General features: G+C 43.2%; 1 protein-coding gene across 1 annotated transcript in view; it reads left to right on the forward strand.

Annotated features, from left to right (window-relative positions):
• Positions 1–390: 390 nt before the first annotated feature.
• Positions 391–18,947, forward strand: part of DAP (death associated protein) — a 35,119-nt gene continuing 16,562 nt past the window's right edge. The window contains exons 1-2 of the mRNA XM_053397165.1: positions 391–561; positions 5,687–5,789. Of these exons, the coding sequence (XP_053253140.1) occupies positions 507–561; positions 5,687–5,789 (158 nt within the window). The 5' untranslated portion in view covers positions 391–506. The remainder of the gene's footprint in view (positions 562–5,686; positions 5,790–18,947) is intronic.

Here is an 18,947-nt window from a genome sequence, read left to right on the forward strand (position 1 = left end):
AATTTCTAACCTGGTTTAGCATTTTAACTTTTTGCATTGCAGGGGGTTCGGCTAAATGTCCTGGGGGCGGGGGTCCCTTTCCAACAACCCTACAATTCTACGTTGCAATTCCACCCTAGATTTTCCCCCTTTTTGCAAACCGCTCTTCTTCTTTTTTGCAATGTATACATTGCGTGAGCTGAATAAACAAACACAAAGCAATAGATTCCCTAGCCAAAAAAAAGGGGGGTGGAGAGAGAGTGGAGGAGGCAGCTGCCCGCACGCGCCTCTCTCGCCTTCCTTGCTCGCAGGAAGAGGAAGGAGAAGCGTCCTCCTCTTTCCGCGCGTCCCTTTCTCTCTCCTCCTCCTCCCGCTTCGCCGCGCGCTCTGACGACAGATCCGTGCGCAGCCAGAGGCCACGTTGGCAACTGAGGACGCTGCCGGAGCAGCCGCTTTGCGCTTGAGCTTTTGGGGCTGACTCTTGATTTGCAGCAAGCAGCAGCAGCAGCAGCAGCTTCCGAGCGAGCATGTCTTCGCCGCCTAAAGTCAAAACAGAGACCCGGGCTGGACACCCTCCTGCTGGTACTGCTGACCTTCCCCCGATCTCTCTCTCTCTTCTCTCTTTCCACCTCTCCAGATCTTGGCTTGGCCAAACGGGAGTTTGTTGTTGGGAGGGGTGATTAGGGGAGGAGGGGGAAGCTGGTAAGTTTTTTAAAATTAAAAATCACCCCCCCACACACACACACACATACACAATATTTGCATGTCGTCCTAAATGGAGAGTGGGCCGGGGTGTGGGTGTGTGGACATGTTTTGTGTGCGCACCAGGGAAAGAGGCGGGTGCCCGATTCTTTTTAAAGCTGCAAATCCTGTGCACATTTACTTGGGAGCAAGCCCCATGGAGCAGAGTTGGGGTTGTTGATGTTTTTCTGAGCACAAGAAGTAAGCCCATTTTCATTGAGGTGACGGGGGGGGGGCGGCTGCAGCCCAAAGTGTGCTTACCAAAACAAAAACAAAAAATTCCTTCCAGTAGCACCTTAAAGACCAACTAAGTTAGTCCTTGGTATGAGCTTTCGTGTGCATGCACACTTCTTCAGATAACATGTGATAAGTGTGCATGCACACGAAAGCTCACACCAAGGACTAACTTAGTTGGTCTTTAAGGTGCTACTGGAAGGAAAAAAAAATTTTGTTTTGACTATGGCAGACCAACACGGCTATCTATCTGTAACTGTGCTTACCAAAGAGTGAGCCCCGTTGAAGCTGCGGGGCTTTCTTCCAGGTAAGCAGGATTGCAACGTTACTGTCAAGTCAACATGCTGAGGATCGGGGTGCACAGAAGGTGCTGCACTGCTAATACGTGCTTCCTTCCGCCTCTCTTAAAGCAACAAAAGTTTTGTATGGCCTATGCATGTTGAAACTTCTGCAAAGTAGGACTTTGTCCATTCCCCGCTTTCCGCTTGAGGACGCCATGCCAACGTATGCAAGAAAACAGATCCCTCAAGTGTCCTGTGAAAAGCCACTTGGAGGTCACCAGGTGGATCCTCATAGGAGTCTAGCTTATAGACACCATAGCACAGAGGAACATTGCAAAGTGTGTGTGGATGCCATAATACAGTACAGAGAGTTACAGTGTACTATTGCAGCCAGATTGTATAAGCTTTTTTCAATGAGTTTAATAGTGCTTATTCTCAGGTTGGCTGCAGTCCTAGACACACTTTAGTTACATTCTGCGCAACAGCAATATTTGAAGCTACTGTTAAATAAAACAGTATAAAAATAATAATAAAACTTCAAAAAAATCCCCAAAGTGACTGTCCAAAGAATTTGCCATGTCCTAAAAGTAGAGGTTAAAACAAAATGTCAAAAAAGTAAGCAAGTTTCTTATTTTGTGTTAATCTTTCCATGAAAGCACAGAAAATTCTTGCTACTGATTTAATTACTGCCATGCTTTTCATAAATTATTGTTGGATTTTCAAAAATAAAATAAAAACTCCTGAAGCAAAAATTTCAGTAGAAGAAGATTAAAAACATTCCCCTCCACCCTGAGCAACAGGAATATAATGGCTTTGTGTCCACATGCTGATTTATTCATTTGTCTAACTTCAACATTTGTTGTTCAGAGCAAAGTCTAAGCAACTTCCCAAATGATTGTGCAATACAGTATTCTGAACATGGAGCTGTCTTGAAGCTGCTGTGCTTGTAAACCCTGTGGATTTCAGAAATCACCAAAGGGAAAACAAGAACTGCATTTTTTAGTGTCTCTTCATTTAACTTCCCTTTCATCTTCCTGGATTATATTGCTCACTTGCAGACAGTACTTCTCTTACTTCAACCTTTAACCTTCCCAGTCTGTTCTTGACCTGTATGACCCCACTGTTTCGTGATGCCTTAATCTTGAAAGTCCTATGCTGAAAGTAAGGGAAATAGTTTAAAGAAATTTCATTATTATAAGAGGAAGGCGGGAGATCTAGAACAGTGGTTCCCAGTTAGTTAAGTACTGTAGACTCCCTGTTTGTCAAAAGCCAAGCCTTGGACTCCCTACTTTTGAAATTTTCCCTATCCTTATGGTAGTTTTTGTTACGTGAATGGTGCCACAGATCTCCTGGGGTCCACAGACCCCCAATTGGAACCAATGATCCAGGACATTTCTCCTTATAGTCCTTTTTAATTTTCTGGAAGTGAAGAATACTTTTATTTTTCTAATTGTTTTCTAAGTATTCCTCCCCCCCCTTCTACTATATATAAAGAACCGTGTAAACTGAAGGCAATGAAGAAGGAAAAGTAAAAATTATTGCGAGCTGTAGAAGGGGCATGTTTGACTTGAGCTCTGTAGTTTGAGAGAGGACCAGCTGTTGCTTAGGTAAACAGCTGATAAGTGTTGGTGGTGTTGAGGAGCTGAACCCTACATTGAGAGATCAATTGCATCCACAAGAAACAGGCATAAAGCAAGCCGGTGCAAATTAAGCCAGCACAAAGTTATACTAGAGCCAGACTCCATTCAGCTGCAAAGCTACTGGTGGTTGAACTGGCCTAAGCCTAGGGAAAACAAGCCTTTAAAGTAGTGTTTGAGTTACACCACCCTTCTTGCTATCTTAACTTGCGCTGGGTTGCCAGGTCATATGACTGTGTTGAACAAGCTTAGGATCTGGCCTACTTTCCTTCCCCTGGCCCCCACCATGTTCCTTTTTCAGGAACACTGGCTAAATTACACTGGAGGGAAATGTTGAAAAATCAATGTGTGGCACTACTTTGCCCCCTCCTATTTGCCCCTCCCTGCAGGTCTTTGCACAGTTAATTGTTCTGAAATTGTTTCTGAAAATGGATGGCCCCTAGTTAATCTGCTGTGAGCATCCTGTTTTCTAAGGGCCGGTGTGTGTGTGCTCCCACTTCTTCACTTTCTCCAGAACTGCCCCAAAGTGGCTTCTTGGCTTTCCCCTGCTTCTGGCAATCCTGCACAGTGTTTTTAGGCTCAATCTAGCACATTGTTATGTGGACTCAAGCTCCATGGGTTTCAGTGAGATTTGAGTGCTCATAATTGTGCAATGGATTGCGGTGTTCATGTGCAGAGAGGAAAACAACAAGAGAAGTAGCCTGGACAGAAATTACCAATCAACCCTAGAGAGGAAGAGGGGCCATTAATGTGTTGTGTTAATAGGCACTTATTACAATCACAAGTCCCTATAGACGAACAAGCACAAGTCCCTCTGCTTTAGACAAACATGTAAGGTGTAGGCAATCAGCCTAAAGATAGTTCATGTGCATCAGTACAGTCCGAAAGATGGAGATGTTTTTACAGGCCTAGTAAACAAAATATTGGGCTCCACCTAAGCACTTTCAAAAAGAAGATGGAAGATTTCGAAGTCTTCACACAGACAAGTTCTATATTAGAAAACCAGGTGGATATATAGATCTCCACCTTATGAAATAGGCCGCTATTATTTAAATGTCGAGAGAAGTCAGGGCTAAGAGTGGCTCGACCAAGTCTAGGTCAAGTGGCGCCCACCCTGTGGAATGCCCTCCCATCAGATGTCAAGGAAATAAACAACTTTCTGACTTTTAGAAGACGTCTGAAGGCAGCCCTGTTTAGGGAAGTTTTTAATGTTTGATGTTTTATTGTATTTCTAATATTTTGTTGGAAACCGCCCAGAGTGGCTGGGGAAACCCAGCCAGATGGGCGGGGTATATATATATATTATTATTATTATTATTATTATTATTATTATTATTATTAGTCATGGGTAGGTCCAAATCTACACCTGTATTGACTTTGTGCTATTGCACAAAGTTTCGATGATGCTGGAACTAAATGCTCTTAGATAGGAAGTACATTTCTGGATGATCTGCAAAACAATACACACACACCCTTTAAAAAAATACTGTAGCTCTGGGAATTGTTGTTGAAGGGAATCTGGATCTTTGGGGAAAATGCTATCGTTATTCAGAATGATGAATGGGTTCAGGGATCTATATTGAGGGATATCTCACTGATTTCTAATGGGAAAATGTCCCTTGTAATGTAGTAATTCACACAAGTGCTTTTCAGCTATGTATATGCATTGTGGTTTAGTGTTGACTACTCTGTTAAACCACAGAGCCTAGGGCTTGCCAATCAGAAGGTTGGCGGTTCGAATCCCCATGACGGGGTGAGCTCCCGTTGCTCGGTCCCAGCTCCTGCCAACCTAGCAGTTCAAAAGCACGTCAAAGTACAAGTAGACAAATAAGTACCACTCCGGCAGGAACGTAAACGGCATTTCCATGCGCTGCTCTGGTTCGCCAGAAGTGGCTTAGTCATGCTGGCCACATGACCCAGATGTTGTACGCCAGCTCCCTCAGCCAGTAAAGCGATATGAGCACTGCAACCCCAGAGTCGTCCGCGACTGGACTTAACTGTCCAGGGGTCCCTTTACCTTTAATTTATCCCACATCCCGCACTGCCACCAACTGCAAGTGATTGGATTGTCCCCCCACAATCCCTGGGAAATTAATCACTGGAGTTAAAAAGGTTGGGAGTTTTTCATCCCAAATCCAGACAACATTATCGGCAGCCAAAATACAGTTCACAGGCTTTGTTTCCAACAAGCACTTTCAAGTGTCTTGATTTGTTTTGGATGTACTGTCCTTGCGAAAACAACGTTAATAATTTGATTTTCCCTAAACTGGTTTGTGCCGCCGTACTCATCTGTTAAATGCATGGTAGCAGTTTGACTCAGTAGGAGTGAAGCTGAGTATGGCTTAAAAGTCTAGATTCAGTTTTCAGAAACTGCAGAAATAAAGTGAGATGGCTGTAAAAGAAAGCCTTTGGTTTTGGTGGTCTTTATAGCAGGCTTGGTACTGGCCTCAGCCGTGCAACTAAAAGGTTGAGGGAGATTGAAGTTACCTATAAGGAGCAGTTAGCTCGAAGCTCCTGCTGTTAGAATATGAGTTATAGGAAATGAAAATCACTGCTGTTTTTATTTTCTATTCCTCTCAGGCAGTATGGTGAAAATAATGTTGTATCACTTCTGTGTTTCATTCTCACAATTATGTAGAACAAAAACAGCGTTTGTATAGTGGTCATCACAATATCTGATCCATTTGGACCATCAGAAATGCTCATGGGCGAATTCTGATGATGCAGTACTAATTTCTAATGTTTCACGTGGCTTTAATGTGTTTGCCTGCCATCATGCAGCGTATCTGACAGGCCCCTTTATTTTTGTTGCAGTCAAAGCTGGTGGAATGAGAATCGTGCAGAAACATCCACATGTCGTAGAAACCAAAGAGGAGAAAGAGAAGGAACAGGAGGACTGGGAAACTCCTGGCACCAGGTGAAGGCCTTTCCATCGTGTGTATTATTATAAATGAGCAAGGCGATTACTCTTTTCCCAGCAAAGCACAGTTGTGGGGAATTGGACAGCTTGGGTGAACACGGAGGCAGTCCTATGGCAAGATCTGCCAAAATGCAACAGATCTCCGTCTCAGCCAAAGATGCAGCCGTGGAACTTGCTCAGCTGGGGCTCAGCTAGCTGAGCTGAGGCTGGTGTGAGTCCCCCAAAAGGGGTGATCTGGGAGCAGGACCAGAGCAGGGGTAGGGCTGGGGACTTAGACTGGATCTGGTGTAACTTTATACTAGCTGAACTTCCCTCTGGTTCCCTTTCTTGTTCATAGAATGGCTCCCTAAATATAATAACACACACTCAACGATCCACATTTATTTATGCTAATCCAAGTGATTGCATGACAGTTTTCAATGACATCTAAGGTGGAGGCAAGGTAGAGAATTCAGTAAAAACTGAAAAGAGTTGGAAAAATAGAATTCCTGCTTTGGTGGGGGCGGGTGTGTGTTTGCCTGTTTCTTTTTAAAATCTGTTTTGGCAGCCACCTCTTTTTACCTCTTTTTACCTTTGGGCCAGCCAAGCCAGGTGGTCTATTGAAGATTGAGGTGGGGTTGCAGATATTTAGGAAAAGGCTTGTGGGTAGCCTAAACATTTCTTGTATGAACACAGAGCTATTCAGGGGCTTCTGGAAATAGGCTTTAGTGGAAAATATTCAGGAAGGGAATGAATGGCACTAGTAGCAGCTTATAGCAGCTTTTATTGTATTATTGGTTTTATGGAAGCCGCCCAGAGTGGCTGGGGAGGCCCAGCCAGATGGGCGGGGTATAAATAATAAATTATTATTAAATTATTATTATAAACCTCTGGTGATTTCCTCCAGATTCTAAGCATGCAATAACTGCACAAGCAGAGAGTCTCACTTCTCACACGCATCTGCTTGGCCACTGGTCTTTTCCTGTGTTCAGCTGCTACTTACTCAGTAGAAATGAAAATGGACTTTATTTACTTGGTGTGTTTTTTCATGTTTTGCTACATAGAACCATATTGCTGATGGTCAGATAGGCATGGGGGGTGGGAATATGATTTATAAAAAGAAACGTCTGATTTCGAAAACGTGCCAATAATGTGTGTGCTATATCCTAAGATTTTTAATGGTTAGAATCTAAAGTTTTACATTTAAACGATTATTCGATGGTTGACTTTTTAAAAAGACACCCCACCCCATGTTAACTGCCCTCTGTTTTTCAACTGTCCTCATAATCCAGCACTCCTAGCAAAAACTGCAAAAAAATTAGCAGGGCAATTAGAATAAGATCTATTATTTGATTATTGATGTAAACGTCCAAAATGTATTTTGTATAGTTAAGTTTTTACCTCTTATCTTCAGTATATTTTATTGCATTGCATTGCCACGGCTAGTGGCTGATGCAAATAAAGCTTCTTCTGATCTGATCCAGCACACTCTTACAGTGGTCTTCCAGATGCCTGCATGAAAAATTTGGGTGGGGCATGAAAACTACACCCCCCCCTTGCCGTTCGTCCCTAGCACAATGGTATTCAGAGGTATCACAGAGGCATGTGGTGTTCTTAATATGATGCAATGTTTATATTGCTTGCATTTAGTAAGCTTGGCCAAGAGGCTGACCTTTTTTATCAACTGACATTTGCCCAGTGGATAACAGAGGGGGAAAATCAATACAGAAAGTGCACATTTAAATGCATATAAAATAAGTACTCAAGGTCCATGAATATTATTTTACCCGAATACTTAAAGAGAACATAACACTGCTGTGCTAGGTTAAATCAAAGATCCATTTAGCGCAGCGCCAATCGGATGCCTTTGTGAACCCCAGAAACAGATCATGACTACTTCGGCAATAGCTCAGTTGGTTAGAGCAGGCATAGGCAAATTCCGGCCCTCCAGATGTTTGGGACTACAATTCCCATCATCCCTAGCTAACAGGGCCAGTGGTCAGGGATGATGGGAATTGTAGTCCCAAACACCTGGAGGGCCAGAGTTTGCCTATGCCTGGATTAGAGCGTAGTGCTGGTAACGCCAAAGTGACAGGTTTGATCCCCGTATGGGTGCATGCAGGGGGGTGGACTAGATGACCCATAGGTTCCCTCCCAACTCTATGAGCACAGCAGCCTTTATTGCTGTTAATCGCCAGTGTCTGGTGTTCAGAGGCAAGGTGCCTCTGATCTTGGAGGTAATATATGACATGAGCCAACAGTGTGACGCGGCAGCTAAAAAAGCCAATGCAATTCTGGGCTGCATCAATAGGAGTATAGCATCTAGATCAAGGGAAGTAATAGTGCCACTGTATTCTGGTCAGACCTCACCTGGAGTACTGTGTCCAGTTCTGGGCACCACAGTTCAAGAAGGACACTGACAAACTGGAACGTGTCCAGAGGAGGGCAACCAAAATGGTCAAAGGCCTGGAAACGATGCCTTATGAGGAACGGCTAAGGGAGCTGGGCATGTTTAGCCTGGAGAAGAGGAGGTTAAGGGGTGATATGATAGCCATGTTCAAATATATAAGAGGATGTCACATAGAGGAGGGAGAAAGGTTGTTTTCTGCTGCTCCAGAGAAGTGGACACGGAGCAATGGATCCAAACTACAAGAAAGAAGATTCCACCTAAACATTAGGAAGAACTTCCTGACAGTAAGAGCTGTTCGACAGTGGAATTTGCTGCCAAGGAGTGTGGTGGAGTCTCCTTCTTTGGAGGTCTTTAAGCAGAGGCTTGACAACCATATGTCAGGAGTGCTCTGATGGTGTTTCCTGCTTGGCAGGGGGTTGGACTCGATGGCCCTTGTGGTCTCTTCCAACTCTATGATTCTATATAGCCATCATGCCTAGTAGCCATTTGTAGACTTATTGGCCACGCATTGTCTTATCCCCCGTTAAAGCCGTCTTTAAATTGGTGGTTCTCACCACTTATTATGGTAACAAATCCCATATTCTAACTATACGCTTAACTGTGTGTTGAGAAGCATTTCCTTTTGCCTATCTTGAATCTCCCACTGTTCACAATGTGAAACACTTGGAGCGCTTTGGAGGAAAAACGCTGTAAGTGTACAATTATTTAGGACTATGCGCCGGTCGTCCATTTACTGGTCAGGCTGTTCCAGGTAGGTTTGTGCTCCCACGAGCGCCGTCTGTGTTCTGCCCTTGAATCAACAGTGCCTCATGGATAGCAGCATAAAGCAAAGAATGAAGATGTAATAAGCCAGTAGGGTACAATTTCTCACATCGACCTCTAGGCAAAGATCATTAAACAAAGCCAAAAGCACAGTCCATATCCAAGTGGAAAGCAGACTGGCAGGAAGCCAGGAAGCCAATAATGTCCAGGTGTGCCTGAAATTGCAGAGCAACCCCCTACTTTGCAGTTAAAAGGGAATGGTATCGTTTTCTCTTCATTTCAGGTCCTTTGAAATACAGAAACCCAATGAGGAGCAAGGGATACAAGCTAGTAATAAATTTTGAACAAAGATTGATGGTTCTTTTTCCCCCAACATCAAGCCAAGGGGAGGGGTGCAAGCGGAATGTCTATACTGTATGTTTCTAATAGTTGAAAGTCCAGCAATATAGGGAGAACCATATGTTCCCCATTCCTGATCTGCACTTACTGGCAGAAGCTTGGGATTAATCCTGGAGTCTTTTGCATGCAATGCAAAGGCACAAGTGTTGTATATTTCTTGAAATCTTCTTATGGCTGCAGCCAGAGACTGGGGTGGCTATTGCACGAAGGGTTGGATCCAGATCAAGTTAGCCTCTGTTAAGTTCTATTGAATTTAGTGGGACTCTGCATGCAGTGCAATACTGCAAATGGCTACTCAGAAGTAAGTCCCATTGTATTTGTTGGGACAGTAGACCCTAGTAAATACGTTTGGGATCGCAGCCTTAGTCATGACTAACATTTCAAACAGATTCTTTTTTCCAGTTGCCAAAAAACAAATAAATCACACAACAAGGATCATTTCTCCTCTCTCTGAACATTGTACACACCCACCATTTACTTCGGGTGAAACCATGATGTTTTAAGGAATTGTAAGTGTTTGCAAAAAGGAATCTTACTAGGGTAGTCTTGTGGGAATAACCTTTAGAGAATTATTTGTATTAGGTTCTTAGCCAATAGGTAAGTTCCCAGCTAATTAAAGTGGGGAGCCAGAAGATAACCAGTCAAAGATAACAACTGAATTGTTGGCAGAGCAACAAAGGTTAATATATTGGCTTCAAAATAATTCATGGAGAGTGTTGAATCAAGACGTGGTCTAGCCCTATTCTCTCACTTCTGAGCTGGAACTGAGTTGTAGTCCAAAACATCTGGAAGGCACCAGGTTGGCAAAGATTAGGGTATATATACTTAGTGGAAGTATCTCCCGACAAGGGTACCTAACCTTCCTCTCTTAGAAGACATCTGAAGGCAGCCCTGTTTAGGGAAGCTTTTAATGTTTGATGTATTACAGTATTTTAATATTTTTTTGGAAGCCGCCCAGAGTGGCTGGGGAAGCCCAGCCAGATGGGCGGGGTATAAATAAATAAATTATTATTATTATTATTATTATTATTATTATTATTATTATTATTATTATTCTCTTGGCCCAGTTTGTGTCTATTTGCTGGGCTCAAGATTTGTATGGGGTTGTACATTTAGGCTTGATTCATAGGAGCTTTCTCCCTTCACATTGAGCAGTAGGCTTCTCATGGCTTGGGCCTATGCGTTCTGTACAGTCATACCTTGGAAGTTGAACAGAATTCATTCCGGAAGTCCGTTCGACTTCCCAAATGTTTGGAAACCAAAGAGTGGCTCCCGAAGTTCCTGCAGTCAATCGATAGCCCCATCAGAATTCGGGTTCCAAAGAACGTTTGCAAACCGGAACACTCACTTCCAGGTTTGCGGCGTTCGGGAGCCAAAACGTTCAACTCGCAAGGTGTTCGGGTTCCAAGGTATGACTGTACTCAGTTATTATTAGTAGTATATTTATTTCTACCGGGCCATTTCCCCGACAGGGATTCAACACATAAATGGACTGACGTAGACATTCTAACCTACCCTTCTCCACTGTCTATGTGCAGGATCCTTTTTTAATATGAACTCATGTTCTGTTATATGAGCCCCAACTTGTAGTCTGAAGTTCTACACCCCAGACAGACGTATAGTTACCACTGTGGTGAACATTTGATCGTAGGGACAAGGCAGACTGAAGACAGTGTTAATCACACTCCTCTGCTGCATTCACACTCTGCACTGTGGATGGCAGAAGAATTGTGTTGAACGTAAGAAATGGTGAGCGAATAAATCCTGAATGTAAATTAGCGTGAGAAATTCATAATGGAGTCTCATCTTAGTTTGTTTATTGATTTTGAACTTGGCCCAGTATATAAAATCCCTAAACAAATATTACAGGTTTTCAGCCTCTGTGTTTCTGATAAAAAATGAAACATTTATGCTATTATTTTAAGAGCTGGTTTTGTGCAGTTGCCTTGCTTCTTCTCACTTTGTTTATTCATTCAGCGCCAGATCCTGGTTTTGATTGGCAGTCGTATGTACGCTGGCTGTTGCTTGGCCGTGTCATATTTATTAAGATGAAGAACTTTAATTAAAACCTTAGATTAGGAATTCCTGAGAGGACAATAGATCATTTGGCAAGATCATTTGTTGTCACAAGTGGTGTACATGGGGGGTGGAATATTCTGAGCTATTTAGACTGAAATGATCATAACTGTTGGATTGGGCCTCTGGAGTTGCTTGCGTGAGGCAGGCGTAGAATTACATGCCGACTTGTCTGTCAAAATCTAGAAAGTTAATGCAACAGATACACTTGAAGGACAAACAGGCAGCATTTCTGTTTAATTATTAAAGCCTTTATTAGCCTTTGCTTGTGCGCCCCAAGAAATATAGGCAGTAATTAGTTTAGCAAAGAAATATGGGTGGCCTCAAAAGGCATTTTCTTTCCTTCCTTCCTTCCTTCCTTCCTTCCTTCCTTCCTTCCTTTCACAAACAATATTGTTTGCATTTATTTGATCTGAGCTAGAAAGGGAGCTTCCTCAGTGGTGCTATTACCCAAAACTGTGGTTCTTGCTTGTGCATTTATTGCTGCTATAGTTTATCTTCTATATTTCAAAGTCAAAACCGGCTTTAGATAATTGGCTAGGATAAGGACAATGATCGTTTTGAGGCAAATGAGGTATAAAATGAAAGCACGGAACCAGTAGGCTTGCTAGTTTGCACAAACAAAAAGATAAACATGACAAAAGATTGGCGAAGGGGGAACGCTAGACTCTGAGATCAATTCAGGCTGCGGTGTTTGAAAATCCCATAGTTTATTTGGCTGTGAAATATCCTGCTTCAGTTGATTGAAATGAGTCTTCCATAACCATTGGCTCAGCTACTGTTTTGGAACTGAGAAAGTGGACTCTGATCCATGAAAGCTTATTCAGGAATAAATTTGTTAGTGTTTACGACGGTGCAAAGCTCCTTGGCTCTGTTCAAGTGTTTGTGGCATTGTAAACGAGGATGGGACAGGAGCTGGCATGGAAGCACCATCCACAGTGGGTGTGCCAGTTGACCTTTAGACCTCCATGAGATTAGTACACAGTTCTTTAGAGAGTTCTTAACCATGTTGACTCCAGGGCACCTAGAGAACACTTTGGAATGCTCCTAGAAAACTCGCTGCAGTTGGCAGCCCTTGTCTAATCAGGGTTCTGATCACGGGGAGAGTTTCTAGGCATGTTCTACTGTACATGCTTGGAACCCTGTGTGCTGATCACATGATCCTCTGAAGGGCAGCCTATGTGCTGGGGGACATTGGAGGCATTGCAGATGCTGGCGAATTCCTGAACACAAGACTCATTGCTGGAGCAGGCTGATAGGCCATTCCTCTGGGTGGAATGTTTTCTATGAACTTTCCAACTGCACAGACTTTTCTTTTACGTTCTCCATCATGCAAGGGCTAGGGTTGGGCAAGAATATTGGTAAAAAGGAGAGCAGAGGAGGAAGAAAGGAACCCTACTACCGTAAAGATAAAGGTACGCCTGACCATTAGGTCCAGTCACGGACGACTCTGGTGTTGCACACTCATCTTGCTCTATAGGCCGAGGGAGCCGGCGTTTGTCCGCAGACAGCTTCCAGGTCACGTGGCCAGCATGACGAAGCCGCTTCTGGCGAGCCAGAGCAGTGCACTGAAACGCCGTTTACCTTCCCGCCGGAGCGGTACCTATTGATCTACTTGCACTTTTGACGTGCTTTTGAACTGCTAGGTGGGCAGGAACAGGGACCGAACAACGGGAGCTCATCCTGTCGCAGGGATTCGAACCGCTAACCTTCTGATCGGCAAAGTCCTAGGCTCTGTGGTTTAGACCACAGTGCCACCCGCATCCCACTACCATATTCAACTGTTAAATGAATTATTATCAGTGATATTAATACAGTGGTACCTCAGGTTAAGTACTTAATTCGTTCCGGAGGTCCGTACTTAACCTGAAACTGTTCTTAACCTGAAGCACCATTTTAGCTAATGGGGCCTCCTGCTGCTGCCGCGCCGGCGGAGCACGATTTCTGTTCTCATCCTGAAGCAAAGTTCTTAACCCGAGGTAATATTTCTGGGTTAGCGGAGTCTGTAACCTGAAGCGTATGTAACCTGAAACGTATGTAACCCGAGGTACCACGGTATTAAAAACACACACAAAAGCATGGTCTGAATCTGGCATGCCTTTACTCCAGCAGTTTACACCATTGGATCTTCAGCGTGGTTGGGTCATGACCCACAAGTCGACTGCTCTCGCTAGCGGCATCGTTTTTTTTTTAATTTGGTTTAAAAAGAAGAGGGGAAGTGAGGAGTACAAAAACAGACGTGTTTAAAAATAAAAAGTGGCGTCCATCTTGGAGCTTGACGTTCAAGGCAAGGTCTAGATCTGAAAAGGTTACTGTTGTGTGGCAGAAATTAAATTCTAACTATTGCAAACACACCTGTTCTCTCTCTCTGTCCTTCTGCCCCAAGGCAGGTTGATAAGTAGTACAAATATTCAAGGTGAACAACTAAAGGGGATGTAGAACAAGTTGTTCCAGTTGTTCTCGATCTGTTTGTTGGTAGCTTTCAAAATGACCTCTCTGCAGTTAACTTGCTTAACCACCCCCAATAGTGACAGAGAGCTTTGAAGGTCAGTGCATTTTTCAGATTTGTCACCCAGTCCATATTCCTTGTGAATGCTACTGTATTTAAGGACACCACTGTGCCATGCTTCTGCCCATAGCTCCTAAATTACAGGCTTCCACCACCATATTGGATATGCAGATGTTTACAAAGGGAGATATTTGGCCCTGACTTTTGATCTTGCTTCCAGTGGACGGGGCAAAAAAGGGTTTTTAACTGGAGTAAATATTTATTGGGGACGTGGGTGGCGCTGTGGGTTAAACCACAGAGCCTAGGACTTGCCGATCAGAAGGTCGGCGGTTTGAATCCCCGTGACAGGGTGAGCTCCCATTGCTCGGTCCCTGCTCCTGCCAACCTAGGAGTTTGAAAGCACATCAAAGTCCAAGTAGATAAATAGGTACCGCTCCGGCGGGAAGGTAAACGGCGTTTCCGTGCGCTGCTCTGGTTCGCCAGAAGTGGCTTAGTCATGCTGGCCACATGACCCGGAAGCTGTACGCTGGCTCCCTCGGCCAATAACGCAAGATGAGCGCCGCAAACCCAGAGTCAGCCACGACTGGACCTAATGGTCAAGGGTCCCTTTACCTTTACCTAAATATTTCTTCTGGGTCAAATTCAAGTCCTTTTACCTCTTGAATAGTTTAAACTGATACTGAAATGATCCAGGATACTCTTTCTATATGCCACCTTGAGCAAAGAACAGGTTTCGCCCTCAAAGCTTTTTAATTTGATGTCCTGCACTGCAGCAGGTTTTCAAGGCATTCTTGATTAAAAGTAGGCCCTGATATCCTAATCTTACATTGTTGATGCTTGACAACAAGGTATTCAGGCTATGCTTTGAAGACCTGATATGAAATCATATCTGCATTCAATCATACATTTAAAAGCACTCGTTTTTGCTGTTGCTAAAGCAAGCTTGTCTGTTCTGCTTCACTGTAATAGCATGGCGTCTTTACCACATTGTGCTCAGTCAACATGATTATGTTTTATACAAATGCCTAGTTCTCACAAATAACAGATGCATTGATAAACCTGTTACTTGATTGTATATCACTTCAGATTGCCGGTGGGGAGTCGCATGGTTGAACGAGCCCCCATACAAAATAAAATAAAAATAAAAATCCCCTATTTTGCATATTGAGGAGGAGGCCCCAACATCCATTTTTCTGCACGGAGAGAATTTTTCCTATGAACGAGCATTTATTTATGGCATTCCCCAGCTGCAGTCTGAAGTGGCATAGTCGAAAAAGGTTTACCATTTCATCTGCTTTTTTTCTGAAAACCGGGCCGAAGTGACATTTAATTGGTGAACTTGTCAATGTAACAGTTCCATGTAGAATCTGAATTGTGGGAACTGTGTTTGGTTCAAGCGATGGCTTCCCAAGGAGGCAGGATCTGAAGTCACGGTTTTATCGTGGCTTGTTTACTTCCAAGGCCCCATGCCATCTGAAATAAGGCAGGTGGATGCGCGCATTTTCACACGATTGGCTCAGTTGAAATTATACAACAGCACAATAGCACATGTGCAGATTCCATTTGCGTTCAGATGTGCTTATCCAGTTTCCATCTGATTATGCCCAGTTTACTCAACTGTGTACAATTGGGCATAAAGACTGCATCCTAATTTATAGCAGCAGCTTTAATAAATGAAAAGGGTGGAGATGTTTCTGCCCTTAATATTTGCCTTTTATTTTATTTTATTTAGATTTGTATACAGTGGTACCTCGGGTTACATACGCTTCAGGTTACATACGCTTCAGGTTACAGACTCCGCTAACCCAGAAATAGTACCTCGGGTTAAGAACTTTGCTTCAGGAACAGAAATCGTGCAGCAGCGGCGCGGCAGCAGCGGGAGGCCCCATTAGCTAAAGTGGTGCTTCAGGTTAAGAACAGTTTCAGGTTAAGAACGGACCTCCGGAACGAATTAAGTATTTAACCCGAGGTACCAGTGTACCGCCCTTCATCAGGGCGAGTCACAGGATAAAATACAAAGTAAAAACACAAGTAAATAGTTAAAACAACAAAACAATACCCCCCCCAAACAATCTTGACATACTTAGTCCTTCAAGTCACAGTTCAGCGAGTGTTTGTTTAGAAGCACATTTCTGTAAGAATACAGATCTCTCACAAATTTACTGCAAGCTTTTCATCTACCCAGTGTATGTTTTATACCCAGGGTAGTATCTTTTTCTTATCTTTCTTGCGCAGTGAGAAAAAACAGATTGTGCAGCCTCCTTTAATGAGACAAATCCCATAAATGTGTGATCTCAAGCCCTCTTGACTCATGCTCCTTTTAAAACACACACATACACAAAACATCACTCACTTTTGGTATGCTGTTGGGTCAGTAAAATTGCTCTGCTACTTGGGATACCAGGGGCCATTCAATTAAAGAAGAAAGTTCAGAACTTCACAGTCTTGTTAGAACACTGTTCTGGTTTGCATGCTCTTTCTTATATCTACCATATCGCCAGCTGTCTGAAAGGCTCCAAAATTAAAACTCCTTCTGGTGTCCACTGCAGCTTGACTTGACCACACAAGGTTGGGGGGGGCATATTCATTTGACATTGGGTAAGTATTGCTTGACTTGCACATATCTTGTTACCAAGATTCAGTGGTACCTCAGGTTAAGAACTTAATTCATTCTGGAGGTCCGTTGTTAACCTGAAACTGTTCTTAACCTGAGGTACCACTTTAGCTGATGTGGCCTCCCGCCGCCGCCGCGCGATTTCTGTTCTCATCCTGAAGCAAAGTTCTTAATCCGAGGTACTATTTCTGGGTTAGCGGAGTCTGTAACCTGAAGCGTCTGTAACCCGAGGTACTACTGTATTTGTTTGGTAAGGCTCTGATCTATAGCTCCTAAGTTCAGCATTCAGCATTGCTTGCTCTGGAAAAAGACGTTTAGCACATTGCCCTCCCATTTTTGTAATGCTCTCTTGCAGAACCGGATTAAAATGAAAGTTTCATACATTGTTTTCATTTAAAATATGCTACCTTTTGAGGGATACTAACAGTATGCTATTCAGAAATTACACAGTCCTTTTCTGAACAACTTACGATCTATCTGAGAGAAACATGAAAAGGGGGGAAGGGGGAGGAGTTAGGGTTTTATGTGATGTGTAGGAAATACGCAGGTGACGTACACATAGAGTGGCTTGGAATGGATTTGCTAAAGTATTAGCAAATGGCCATTACTCAGTGGTTCCAGTTTAATCTACTGGTTTCAGATTCTTCCAGAATGGCCTGTGAATGTTATATAGAGTGAAAAAGTTTTAGTCTGAAGGTCTGTCAAGAAACCACCAATCAGCTGAGTAACTGAGCTCTCCTAGACTGGAGTTTTCAGCTTTGTATTATTCTTGTAGTAAGGTTGATCATCGTTTATTATATTCTAGCATATTAAACAAAATTGCCTTCGCTTCTTCCTTTATGTACGTTTTACTTACCTTTTGCACGTTGTCTTCTGAAACATACCTGAATGAAGATTTGGAAGTGGTAGAAGGAATGATGGCTGGATTTAAGAGTTCTTCAGTGTGTTGTCCATACACACCTGTCAATTTCCAGCAATCTCTGAATACTCCACAAACCAAAACTATGAGATCGTCTTGTTGTTCAGTTTCTTAATTTAAAGGGAACCTGATAAATGTTTTCAAGCTAGATAATCACTTCTCGTCTAAAATCAATATATCCTGTGAAATGTGCATATTTTGCACTTCCCCCATCAGTATATTAATTAATTACTGTTTTACTTCTTTGAATACTTGAGTTACAATGGTAATGTAATTCTGTCACTCTGTATAAGCTATTAGGTCAGGTATGATTCAGTATTTAAATTGAACTTGAAATATTGTGCTTTGAATGTACAGTGTTGAGAAAAATTATGGCTGCTCAACTGAAAGAGGAGGCATTACTTTTGTAAGGTAAAGGGACCCCTGACCATTAGATCCAGTCGTGACCGACTCTGGGGTTGCGGCGCTCATCTCGCTTTATTGGCCGAGGGAGCCGGCGTACAGCTTTCGGGTCATGTGGCCAGCATGACTAAGCCGCTTCTGGCGAATCAGAGCAGTGCACAGAAATGCTGTTTACCTTCCTATTTATCTACTTGCACTTTGACATGCTTTCAAACTGCTAGGTTGGCAGGAGCAGGGACCGAGCAACGGGAGCTCACCCCATCACGGGGATTCAAACCGCCGACCTGATCAGCAAGTCCTAGGCTCTGGGTTAACCCACAGCGCCATCCGCGTCCCTATTACTTTTGTATAATCCTTTTAAAAGGGTAGGACAGGGAGATTGCTGATGTAAATGAAACACTGGTGATTGCTTACCTGCAAAATTGTGTGCCTCTGTCCTCTCTGTTTTGGAATGCGAATTTCTGCTATCGCACCTTACTGTGGTTAGTTAACATCCATCCCATGCAGTTCAGATAGCATCAGTGCCAACTTTAAAGGTAACTGTGATTAGGCTCTATATGCCGCTTCAGAATGCAAATGGGTCTCACAAGTTTAAATGACCCTTACATGTAAGAATTAAAATGTTGTCCTTGTGAGTAGCATACCAGCACATCAAAGCGCAGCGGTTCATGGGACAAAGGTTTTGCCAGATAACTCGAGAAGCGGATTTTCCCTTCAGTCTGCAAACCAGAGGCTTGATAATATTGAAGACTGAAAGCAGGCACTTCCTTAAAATGGTTTGCCAGGGCACCCTGCAAAAGTCAGTAAGACTTGCACTGCTAGATTTAAAAAAAATAATGTATAGTGCTGTTAGAATTTCATCTAAAGTTCTGGTCATATGAGACTTCCATCAATGAACCTTAAAAGGGCGGTGAGGTTTCTTCCTTTGATCAAAGCAGAAGTTCAAAAGAATTGGTTCAAGCCCAGATAAGTAGGGGTCAGCTCTGTAACGTATTGTTATCTTCCAAACCAACATAATTAAAATTGCCTCTTTCACAGTCATGGAATGCTCTGAGGCTCTGTCCAGGATAAGATGAAAACTGACA

Source organism: Podarcis raffonei, chromosome 7, assembly GCF_027172205.1.
Source record: "Podarcis raffonei isolate rPodRaf1 chromosome 7, rPodRaf1.pri, whole genome shotgun sequence".
In the NCBI taxonomy this organism is placed as follows: domain Eukaryota; kingdom Metazoa; phylum Chordata; class Lepidosauria; order Squamata; family Lacertidae; genus Podarcis; species Podarcis raffonei.